The 12,448-nt window shown below is 40.7% G+C and overlaps 1 protein-coding gene across 1 annotated transcript in view; it reads left to right on the top strand.

The window, feature by feature from the left end:
* The first annotated feature begins 248 nt into the window (after window positions 1–248).
* Window positions 249–12,448, top strand: part of esama (endothelial cell adhesion molecule a) — a 92,031-nt gene continuing 79,831 nt past the window's right edge. The window contains exon 1 of the mRNA XM_049591564.1: window positions 249–696. Coding sequence (XP_049447521.1) covers window positions 627–696 — 70 coding nt within the window. The 5' untranslated portion in view covers window positions 249–626. The remainder of the gene's footprint in view (window positions 697–12,448) is intronic.

Genomic DNA, 12,448 nt, shown 5'->3' with positions numbered 1-12,448 from the left:
CCACCTGCACAAAGGCTGCGAGCCAGAGGACAGGTGTACCTTCGTCAAGATGGAAAACACAGGTGGCGATTTAAGGAATGTCAGTCAACCTTTCTTTCAAAATAAGAGCGGATTGTTACGCAAAGCATTCAGTTAAACCGCGTCCGTAAATAGCGGGTTTTATTTTGAAGCACCAAACCGGAAGTTATCTTTGATATTGCAGTAATCTTGATGCCTTTTCGCTCACTGAGGTGGTACGGCTCTCCTGTCTCGCTCTCGGCTCTCTCTCTCTCTCTCCGGATGACAAAGGACAACTTGCAGAGTTGGACTCGCTGCTGTCTCCATAAGGACGGACCTGCTGATGCAGACGAGCGTTAACAGGAGAACAAGAGTCGCGCAAGACCGTGATCCTATTTACACTTTACTACAACCTCACCGCAAAGTCAGAAAAGAGGATTCCTGCGGCTCTCACATTCACTCACCCGAAGTGTCCCTTACCTTCCCCGGCTCACGGCTCTGCTGGGAGATCGAAGGGAAACCACTTGACAGACTTGAAGAGCTTTGCCTGAGGCCAAACAGAGCTCATATATAAAGCTGGGTGAAGGACGTTAACACACCGAGAAGTGGAAGCTGTGGCTGCATCAACCATGGAGGTCTACACCAGTACTTCGAGGAAACTTACTTTGCTCTCATTCACCTTCCTGTGGGGGCTCTCAGGTCAGTCAAGAGCTTATTTTCACACATTTATTCACAGTGGTTGTTTTTCTTTCATATACTAAACAGCCTTATACACCTCACACACCACATGTATTAGATATATTTTTTAAATAGTGCAAATACTGGACCTAAAATCAGACTCATGATGTGTCCCAAGGTGACATTCATTCAACACAAATTTTGACATTTTCATCCAGATTATCATCAAACCAAAGCAAGTCTATCTCCTGCTCATTGTCAACATTAAGTACATTTTACAAAATATTTCCAGACATTCTATTCCTCAAGATGTGAGGTCTATTTATGGGATGAATGGTGTTAAAACCATCCTGGCATTATTCACCATATTCTAATAACTAATTGGGAAATACCAGAAAAGGTCTGTTTCTGGGGGTTCTGTCCTGTCTGTGTGCCAGAGGATGAAGGGCTGGATTTAAAGCTGAAACACCTGTTTGTTTTTCACAGGATTTGAAACAAGTGTGTTACACATGATTATGTCTTCCAGGGAAGAATAATCCCTTTATGGCTGCTGCAACATTGGCTCAGCCGTCACTCTCTCTAGCAATGTATTAAACTCCTACTTTCACTGATAGCTGTACAGTACACACAGCCTACTTTCCCCCCCTGCCATCTCTTTGATTTAGAAATTGGGGCACGGTACAGCTGCACAAGTATTTTGCAAAATGTTTTAAGGAATGAGATGTTTTAAATGATTAAACAGATAAAAATTTCAACAGTGTTTTCAAGAGGGGAGCATCAGTTTACACTTTACAGGAAAACATTATCACAGTTCGTCGTGATTTTTCAGAAGATAGGAGAGTCAGACAGTTGTTTTCTTGTGAGAAGTTACACGTGGCTCCTTCCGAAGAGGAAGAAACCTCAGGTAAAATTGAGTCTTCATCAGACACAGTGTTTGACTTAGGTCACATAAAGGCAAATGCTTCTGACTTGACAGAAAATCATCCTCTTTAAACAGCAACAGAGGATTGCTGTAAGTTCAAATTTATCTTGTCATGAATTTTCAATCATCATTTTATCATTCCTCCTGTCTCAATGTAACTCTCAGTACTTTTTCCATCTGGCGGTCTAACATTCAGTTTTAACTTGGATGTGGACTCCTCTCACGAACTATCCTGCTCTCATATGGAAAAACAGGAGATATCCATTTAAGTTAGGGAGCTCCATCTGCTTCAGGTGAGTGCGTATTAGTTCCAACAGACAGGCTGGTGACTTTCATTTGGCCTGTGAGACATGAAAGCAAGCAGGAGCTTCACATTTTGCTTGAATTTGCTCTCAGCTGCCCAAAGCCCGTGTGTGCTTTTCAACGCTGTTGCCAAAACAATCACATGCGCTGACACAGACAATCTCAGGCTTGCTTGTTTCACCCAGCGGGAGGGGTTTTACCTGAGAAAAGCTACTGTACCATTTTACCACACAGATCCCTAAGATGACTTCATGGTTTAGACTCCTTTAAGGCATTTCCAGGAGTGATTGTTAGTAATGTCTCCTAGTGACTAACATGGAGTTTTAACAGCAGGCTGTGATTCATTGTCACAGTACATCAGGACAATATAACCACAGTGGCTGACCTTGACCTCAGTGTTTGACTCACCATCAATCGCCCTGCAGGTGTGTCCTGAAAACACCAAGCAGTCAAGATACAGAGAGGAAATGTTCATGAATAGCAGCCTGTGGCAACAGGAAGGCTGAGCACTCCTTGAGTCCCTGATGTAGCTGAGCGCGTTAGAGCCGGTAGTGAGTGAACGTCCTCCAACAAACAAGACAAGACCTTATTTGGTATTTCAGGTTGTTCATCAATATTTCTAAAGTGACGTAGTATATGAGCTGACTCGATCATTGAGAGGTGGTAGGGATGGTGAATTGCGAATCACCTAGGCAAGACACCTGCCAAGCTGCAGATGACTGCAGACCACTGTCCAGACCAACAAACAGCAACACCAATTGTTTTTCAGGGACCATCACGTTTTTTTCCCACTGAGACAGTCCAAGAACAGCGGTAGATTTTTACCGAGACATGGCTGCATTTCCTGCCCGGATAGTGCCACAAGAGCAGTTTTTAAAGCCAAACATGATCTTTTCCCAGCCATAACCAAATGTTTTTTATTTCCCAAACCTTACTATAGTAACCACAGCATTGTTGAAATGTAAAGTTTCAGCGTATCTGCTACATAGTAATGTACAAATGTAATACATCTGTGGTTTGCAGAAACGTACAATGCTAACATTTTTTGTGGTGATTGGGTTGTCACCCTCGTCCTCCGTGTCTGCCCAGATTACATTTCCTTGCGGGGAAGCTAGATTCCTGAGATCATGTAAGTATCCAGCCATGATTTGCCAGCCTGTTCTCATTCCGAAGTCGTCAAAAACCACCACTTAGTCAATGATTTCGGCGTCAGACACCGATGCTGGGGCATCAGTTTGTAATGGGGCTGGACAGAACCTTTCACAGTGTTATGATACGCCGCTAGCTGGCCAGATGGTACTTTTCACGGTGGTACGATGCAGGCATTGGTGTCATCAGTTCATAACACAGCCGGATGGCACCTGTTGCAGCGGTATAAATTGCCACAGGATGACATCAGTTTTGAACGCTGCCAATAACAATGTAATATAAGGAGCTGGAAAGTCCCTATGGGGCAGGCGGGAGGGGTGGTGGACGGGTCCAACAGACCCTGGACTTTTTACCCTTGGAGCCTGGTGTTTGCTTCCTGTATGAATGTAGGGTCAAACCATGATGTTTTTTCCAAACCTAACCACGTGCTTTCGTTGACATTCTGTTGTTGCTTGTGGTGTCCTGGAACATCAATCGCAGACGCATGAGGATACCTAGTGCGTAATAGGGCTGTCAACGAATATTCTAAATTCGAATTTAAATTCGAATTTGAAAAAAAAAAAGGACCTTCGAATGTGAAAATTGATATTCGATTGTGGAGGGAAAAAAAAAACACCACCGCAGCTGTCCTCATTGAGAGTGGGAGGTGGGAGCAGCCACGGAGCTGCGTGGCGCGGCGCAACCGGTGTGGATGACACAATCACTTAACATGGGCGCCGAAAGGAAACTGGCTTCGCTTCTCGGCACTTCGAGGCTATCCGCAGCGCTTCCGCGGGCGGTGTGGCCTGACGGGTCAGAGAGGGGGTGCGAGCAAGAGGTCCGCAGTTGTTTATAACGTAATGTTATAGATAATTGTTTTATGTGTTTTAATGTGTAGGTATGTAAATGTTTTCAAAGACATTTATGTTGAAATAAAAATACCTACAAGTAGTTATGTTTCCTTGTATTAATACATATACAAGTATGTTTCCTTATATTAGTTTGCCCTCTTGTGGACATAATGTGCAAAAAAATAAAATTCGAATGGTTCGAACCTATGAGTTATTTTTAGGAGGAATATTCGAACGTCATTTGTCCGCCTACAAAGCAGCGATATGTGATGACTTGGGATGAGAACGTGTTGGATTTGCTACATAGCCTGCCCCAAATGCCTTCTGCAGTAGAAATATCTACTGCCTATTGGTGGACACATTTCCACCACTGCATGGTATGTATTAGTATAGACAGGTAGACATAGACATAAACTGTATCCTGATACAATGTTCAGGTAGAAACAAGTTACACACACACCTTGGTTCAAGCAAGAGCAGCTGATAAAAACAATATTCAAAAGTTCAAGTTCAAGTTTACTGATGAAGTGCGCCACTGAACTTGAATGTTCAATTTATTATTACTTTAATTAAAGTTGGCAATAAACCTCTGTGCTTTTCTAGCAGTTGTATGTCTTTGAATTAAGCTTTCATTGCATGATAGTTAACTGTGCTTCTCAATCACATTGAACCACTTAGATTAAGATCTGGATTAGTCTTAGTGAAGTCATGTTTGGATCAGCTAATTTGATTACATTAGCCAAGGTTCAATAGGCAGTGTGGCTAATTACGCACTGTATTCTGATAGCGTAAATGAATTTGCCCTCTTGTGATTTGTTTTAAGGCACGTCAACTCAGGGATCACATACAGAGAGAACTGAATCTTTTTTCTAGCATATTTTCACACTGGCCAGTAATTGTGTATAAGACGTCCTTACTGTACATTATGTACAGTATTTTAACTGTGCAAGTGTGCCAAGGCCTCTTGTAATCCAGTGTATTTACACCCACTGACACTGTGTACAAGGCCCAGAAGAACAAGTACCTGAGGGAAGATTAGTGCAGGTTCAACCTCACAATGATGTGCAGAGGGACAGCATTACAGTGCTATTGTGAAAACTCCGACCATAAATTTCCATATCCTGTGAAACCTCCACAGTTTTCATATGTTATTTGCCTGTAACCATACACTGTTTAAAAGCCACAAATCTCTAAGTGTCCAAATATGTGGATCTTGTAGGACAAAACAACATTAAGAGACACAAAATGACGGCATGGCTGTGTCTCGTTGTGTCTTTTTGCATTTCTTTCTGATCAATGTGCAACTATTGTAGTCATTTTGTGTTTCTTTGTCGTTATCTTGCGTCTTTTTGTTATTTTACTTCTCTGTGTGAATTTTTAACTCTTTTTTTGTAGTTTTGCACCTGTTGTAGTCATTTTGTGTTTCTTAGTGGGTATTTGCATCTCTTTGTGGATGTGTGACTTTTTGTTGTCTTATTGTGCATCTCATTTTAGTTGTTTTGCATCTCTTTTTAGTCATTTTGTGTTTCCTTGTAGTTGTTTTGTGTTTCTTTGAGGTCATTCGCATCTTTTTGTGGTCATATTGTATTTCTTTGAAGTTAGTTTCTGTGTCTTTGTGTTCATTTTGCTTTTGTTTGTGGCTCTTTGTAGTTCTGTGTTTCTTTGTAGTTATTTTGCATTTCTGTTGTCATTTTACTTCTTTAAATGTTATTTGACAACTCTTTTTACTAGTGTTGCACCTATTTGTAGTCATTTTCCATCTCTTTGTAGTAATTTTGTGTTTGATTGTAGTTATTTTGTCTCATTGTGGATGTTTTGCTTCTTTTTGTGTTTTGTGTTTCTTTTTTTGCACCTGTTTGTAGACATTTTGTGTTTCTTTGATGTTTTTTTCCATCTCTTTTCACACTTTCCAGTCATTGTGTGTAAGACATACTTGCCAATTGTACAGTATGTAAGCTTTAATTCTCCTCTCATACATGTTATATAGACTGCCTGGTTAGGAACACAGAAATACTAATCTCAAAGCCAAGTGAAATTGTTCGTTGGTATGTTTGTCAGGGTATAGTAGATTGGTTTGAGCGATTGCATCAACACTTGGTCCCCCCAAGTGGAAATCTGGACAACCCAGTTTGTCCTATTTTTAGATGTTCCCAGTTCCAATAAAATGGACAGTGTGCAGTGGAAATAGCTACTTCTGTATTCTTGGCATTAGCCCATGTGTTTTAGTGGTGTGTGTGTGTGTGTGTGTGTGTGTGTGTTTGTTTGTGTGGCTGTGTCTGTGTGTGTATGCGTGTGTCTGTGCACGTGCGCGACATGAATGCATTTACATGAGCACACAGTAATCTTTGAGCTAGACGTCCCTTATCGAAAGCCAGTTGTTCATGGCAGCGGTGTATAAGCCAAGCCTTATCACTTGACCAGCAGTTGTGCTCTTCTATTCTGGACACGCCATCTAGGAAAAGAACGTCTTCATTTGTTTTCCAGGTGGGTCCCACAATGGACTTAACTTATTTAACAAGGTCAATCCATACAAGCTTCAAAGGCTCCATTGGGATAGGGGAGAAGAAAGCTCTGCTGCCACTGCTGATTTTCTATAGTAACTCTCAGTGATGTCGTGTAGTGAATAAGAAGGTTGCATGTGTTATTTTTAGCCACAAGTATTATTCTAACACGGGGCCATTTAGGGCCCTGATCTCTCCCCCATTACAGCACAACATGCTTTAAAGCTCGGCATTCTGATATACTCTATATATGACAATATGACAACATTGGTTTGTTTCCTGTTTAACTCCCTATTGTTACCCTGACAACACTTCCCAAAATATGTTATATGTCCCCTGAGACAACAAAAGGGAGGGGTCATGGAATGCTGTTCGCCCAATTTACTACTATGGCCTTATCTCTAATTGCCTGTTTCTTAGAATAATACCAAATGGATGTGCAGCAAAGCCCCTTTCCACTTTGAGCCGGGATTATTGCAGTTTGAAGCCTGCAGTCCTCATGTATGTGTCCCCAGCAACTGGTGCAATTTTGATTTGAGGAGGGAGATTGAGGGATTTATCAGTACATACATAATGACACGGAAATACAACAGCTCACTTTTTCCTCTCAGGCAAGGCAGTTTGCTGTCCAATCGTCGACCGTGCAAGTGTGCCAAGACCTCTTGTAATCCAGTGTATTTACACCCACTGACACTGTACAAGGCCCAGAAGAACAAGAACCTGAAGGGAGATTAGTGCAGGTTCAACCTCCCAGTGATGCACAAAGGGAGAGCATTACTGCGCTATAGTGAAAAATCTTATCATGCATTTCCATATCCCGGTTTGTCAATATGTTATTGGCCTAAAATCATACACCATTTTAAAGCCACAAATCTCCAAGTATCCAAGTGTTTGGCTCTTGTAGGACAAAACAACGCAAAGAGACACAAATGATGGCATGGTTGTGTCTCTCTGTATCTTTCTGCATTTCTTTCTGGTAATTGTGCAACTCTAGTCATTTTGTGTTTGTAGTCATTTTCCATCTTTTTGTAGTCATTTTGTGTTTCTTTTTCTCTGCGGTCATTTTGCATTTCTCTGTCGTATTTTGTGTCTATTTTTAGTCATTTTTCATTTTCTCATATTTACTTTTCTGTTCTCTCAGGTCAGTAAAGAGCTTATTTTCGCACTTTTATTCACAGTACATTTGTTATACAATGAATAGTCCTTACGTACCACATGTATCAGATATATGTTGAAATAATGCAAATGTTGGACCTAAAATTGGACTAATGATGTGTTCCAAGGTTGTTTTGCATTTCCTTGTGGTTGTTTGATCGAATTTCCAACAAGAAATATTAACAGTCTCTTCAATCAGAGGCTCAGGCATTTACATCAATACCTCAATCTTCATTTAATTCTAAAAATACTGCAGTTAGGCCTGGGGTCATGTAAACACCTTAATCTCATTATATTACCTTAATTAAAGTCACATTCACAGGATTAATGTGTGATTAAAGAATGTGGAGCACTGCAGTATTAGCTGCGTATTTTAAAGGCTGCTTTGACCTCTACACTCCATGTTCAGGCTAACCATTAGAGGGCTGACAAGTTACAACTCCTGCCCCACATTCAGTGAGTGACTACTATTTTTAAATATACACAACATTATATACCCAGCATTAATTTTCAAATGTGGCAAAGAGGCATAGGCACCACATAACTGGTAGCTTTGTGCTTGGAGACATGGTGACGTATTGTTGTCACTTGTAAATTGAAATGAAAATGATAATAAAACAGTCAAGAGCAGCAATTAGATGATGGTGTGCAGGCAAACATAGATGCTGAGTGTCTTAGTGCCAGCTGTGTTGGTTGTCCCTTTCCTGGGCTTACTCTGATGTCCCATCTCCATTCTCCATCATGGACGCAGAAGGAAGAAGGCCTCCTCTCAGGGGTCATGAGAAAGGCACTGGGCGACTTTCCCAACATTCAGCCCTGGCCTGGGGACTCTTAAAGGCACAGACACACATACTTCCATAGTTCATCATTCTCTTCCTTTTCCCTCTGTCTCTCCTTCTGTCCCCCCCCATCCTCCTCTCATGACATAGAAGAATCCAACACCCTACTCACATGGGCATAGTGGCTGAATATGGGTGTTTCTGTTTTACCCCCACAAGATTGATGCATGGAGAGATGCCTGCAAGTTGATAGAAATCTCTAGTGGATAGTAAAACATGGTTTTGTGTATTGTTTTGCATATGGGCTACATAAACAGAGTTATTCCCAGCTGATGTTTGCTTTAAACCACTTTCGTGCAATAATAGTTTCCTTCAACAAGGCATTATATTTGTTAAATAAATAAATACAAGACAAAGTATATTTTTAGAGACATTATCCTCATGTCTCTAGGGTTTGTCCCAAGTCATAATAATGGCATGTGCTGTTGAATTGCACTCACATTGAATTGCTGCAATGTCAGCCTCATACCTAACACTTAATTTAGGGTTGCCTGTGACACCCAGGCTTTGACAATATACCTTCTAATGACTATTTACAGCCAAGAGAGCCACAGAAGGCTTATCAGGTGGTTCTTACAGCCAGTTTGGTTGCTCTGCTGGGTATTCTCCCTCTACTCTTAGCCTCACACCACAATGCTGAATATAAGAACCACCACTAATGACTAATAAGAGGTCACTGACTTGGTGCTCAGCACAGCTACTGCTGACTTCAAGCACTGTAGAAAGATCCCAATTATAGGATAAAGCTTTATGTGATGGTCATAATTTGCAATTGCAGTCTGTTACACCTGACTTTTAAGCACTGCTGCCCAGCAGATAACAGTGAAAACACAAGCTGTTGGAAGGTTTCTGAAATCTGAATTTGTGAGAAGGAGGAACAGTAACCCAAGATGCTGCTGTAATGGGACTAACTCAGTATTGTGTAGTGGACCGTCTTTCAGCACTTTATTCCAAGGCACCACAGATGGCATCAGTATAAATCCTTTGCCGTCTTAGAGAAACAAAACATTCATAGGGTCTCTCTTGCTTAAATGTTCTCTGTTCCTTCTTAAGGAAAGTCTAGAATGAAACAGAGAAGAGAGCATAATATGCACACTGCTATTTCAAAAATAAGTGGAGCAGCTGTGGCTCAGAAGGTAGAGGGAGTTATCTACTAATCGGGAGATCAGAGATTGATCCCCAGGTCTTCCAGACCGCATGTCGTAGTAGGTTTTGAAGAACCACCAAGTCCTCCTAAAGGCTGTGCCATTGATAGTGAGCGCATGTGGTTTAACTGATGAGCAGGTGGCATCTTCTACGGTCGTCTTAGCATGTAGTATAAAAGTGCTTTGAGTGATTGGAAGACTAGAAAGGCACCAGTGTTAATTTTAACAGCTGTTTTATATTTAGTATTTGTTTTGAGATGAAAATGCTTATTGCTTTTGGTAACATTTTAGTCATATTTATCCATGATAGTTTTAGACAACAAAAATTCATGACACTTTTAGTCATTATGTTGTCTATATGTTTTAAATCTTTAAACCAATCCAGTTAGGCTAATTCATGCATCAGAAATAAGAATCAAGGTGACAGGTGGTATAAAAATCTCATTTGGACAATTTCTTTTTAAGACTACAAATAAAGACTGAGCCTCCTGCCTGTCAGACAGCATTAACCCATAAAAGAGTCTGCATCTGAGTAGAGTCCTGTGGAGGTCAGCTGTGAAGTGCGGCGGCCAGTGGCTGCTTGCTCTGCTGCTGTTTAGCAGCTAACGAGCGGAGCTAACTGCTAACAGCCACTGCTGCCACTAACAGTTTCCACAAATCCATTCAGCAGCTACACCATCCACAGTCAGACACACAGAGCTGCTTATTTACTGCTGAATAGCAGCTCACATCCTGGACCAACGTCTGACACTGCTCCAGTGTGAGTGTTTTTGCTGGCTAGCGAAACATCCTATTTACAGGAGTTTGCCTGTCGCTTGTGCAGCATTTGAAGATAACTACAAACAAGGCTGTTTTTGGCTTTCAGTGTCTGAAAGTCCACCACTAACATTTTTGTCCCGTCTTGTCAACGAAAATGAAAAAAAGATTTCGTCTTAGTTTTCATTATTAATTTCTAATGTTAGCTTGTCATCGTCTCGTTTTCGTCATGGAAAAATTTCATAATGAAAAATTTTTGATATAGTTTTAGTCAAGGAAATTAACACTGAAAGGTGCTGTACAAGAAAGCCAATTCACATAAAATGATCATACAAAAACAGCCAGGAATAAACCAACATACCTGCAACACAAAATACTCACATAATGCTCTCTGTGCCTATGTGGCACTGTAAACAGAGTCACTTAATGGTATAGCCACCATGGGTTCAATCATACACTCTAGAAAAGTTAAAGTAATTAGTTGGCAACTATTTTAATAAGCAAAGAATCATTAAAATCATTCTTAAGGAAAAAATACCAAAATTCTCTTCATATCACAGCTGCAGGATTTTCTGTTTTTTTCTATTTTCTATGTAAATTACTGTATGTGTGACGTTGTAAATTGAGCCTATTTGGGCTTTGGACATCTGAAGAAGTCCCCTTAGATTTTGGAAAAGCGACTGACATTTTTCAGATGTATTTTGATATACAAAACGATGAATCATTTAATTGTGCAGATTAATCAATAATGTAATTACAGTAACTGTTAGTTACAACCTTACATGTTGTAAGCTATACAGATACTCAGATACTTTGACAAACCTCTCTTTTATGAAATTTATGCATGAACAGACAAAACTTGAAAACAAAGGAACTAAAGACTTTCACTTTACACTTGTATAAAGATAAGAAAACCCTTTAATGATCCCTGGAGGGAAAATTCAGCTGTTGTAGCATCACAAACACACAAATAAAATGATACATAAAGTCATAGTAAAATAGATGTGGCTGTTCAGAGTAGTAAAGCAGCCAGAAGTGATCATTTTTATGCTAAAATGTATCAAATGACAATATGAAAGTGTGAAAGGGCTTGCTTGTAGTAATGAACCCACAGTGCTCTTTGTCACATCCACAAGTTACTGTTCTGGTTCACTCTCATAGAGCTGTTTTCAGTCGCAGCCGGCAGCTATTTACAGAGAGAAAGTGTCACAGTTAGGAAAGCGGGCAGCAGGAACAGGACCCAAACACAGATGAAACAGGCATTAATCTGGTGCAGCTCAATGATTTATTTAGGGTAAGGGCAAACAGGTAACAGACACAACAACAGCCAACTATGAACCCACAAAGGATTAAAGGAAGTAGACCGGTATAAATAGTGGGAAACTAATGAGGGACAGGTAAAACTAATGAGGGATGGGCAGACAGTCACACAGGCTGGAAACACACAAGGTCAGGAAGTAAAGTCTGCAATGAGAGGAGAGATGAGTATATCAAAATAAAACAGGAAATGATGAATGTAACAAAGAAAAACATAACCCAGAGCATGCAAGGAGGAACATGACAGAAAGCTCTACAAAGCCTCTGTAGTCTACCTGCTCAGCAGCAAACAGCAGACAAACACAGCCTGTTTTTTACTGGTGTGTCACATTTGATATCACGGACAGGCTGGAAAACTGGTTAGTAAAGAGTAGAAAGCAGCATGAAAATATTACGGTGGTCGATTATTTATTTATCTCTTACTTATACAGTCTCTCCTCACATGGGGCAGACTACTTTGGAATAATGCTTGAGCGCTGCTTGGGCAGAGATGGAAGATATGTTGTGGTGGTGCATTATTGCATCTCCCAGGTAAAGGGGCCAAAATTAGGGCATCCACGAGGCTGTTGTGTTTCCATCAATGCCAATTGAACCGATACATATGCGTGTCTACTGCAGAGTCATTTAACCCGTGTGTGAATGCCAATTATAACCTCTCCCATTACATTTAAAAGCCAGATGTTAGCAGGTTTTAGTGACTTTTCTGGGCTTAAAGCCCTGTTTCCACCAAGCACTTTAGGTATGGTACCTTTGGAACCAAAAGTAACCCTTCAGACATGGTAAGACTGTAGCTCCATTTAGCATTTCCACTGCAGACAGTTCTTTAAAATGTGGGTGGGGCTGTTGTCACTCACTG

The sequence above is a fragment of the Epinephelus fuscoguttatus genome, linkage group LG12 (assembly GCF_011397635.1).
Source record: "Epinephelus fuscoguttatus linkage group LG12, E.fuscoguttatus.final_Chr_v1".
Lineage (NCBI taxonomy): Eukaryota > Metazoa > Chordata > Actinopteri > Perciformes > Serranidae > Epinephelus > Epinephelus fuscoguttatus.
The sequence above is the reverse complement of the archived record's forward strand: the minus strand, read 5'-3'. Positions and strand labels throughout refer to the sequence as shown.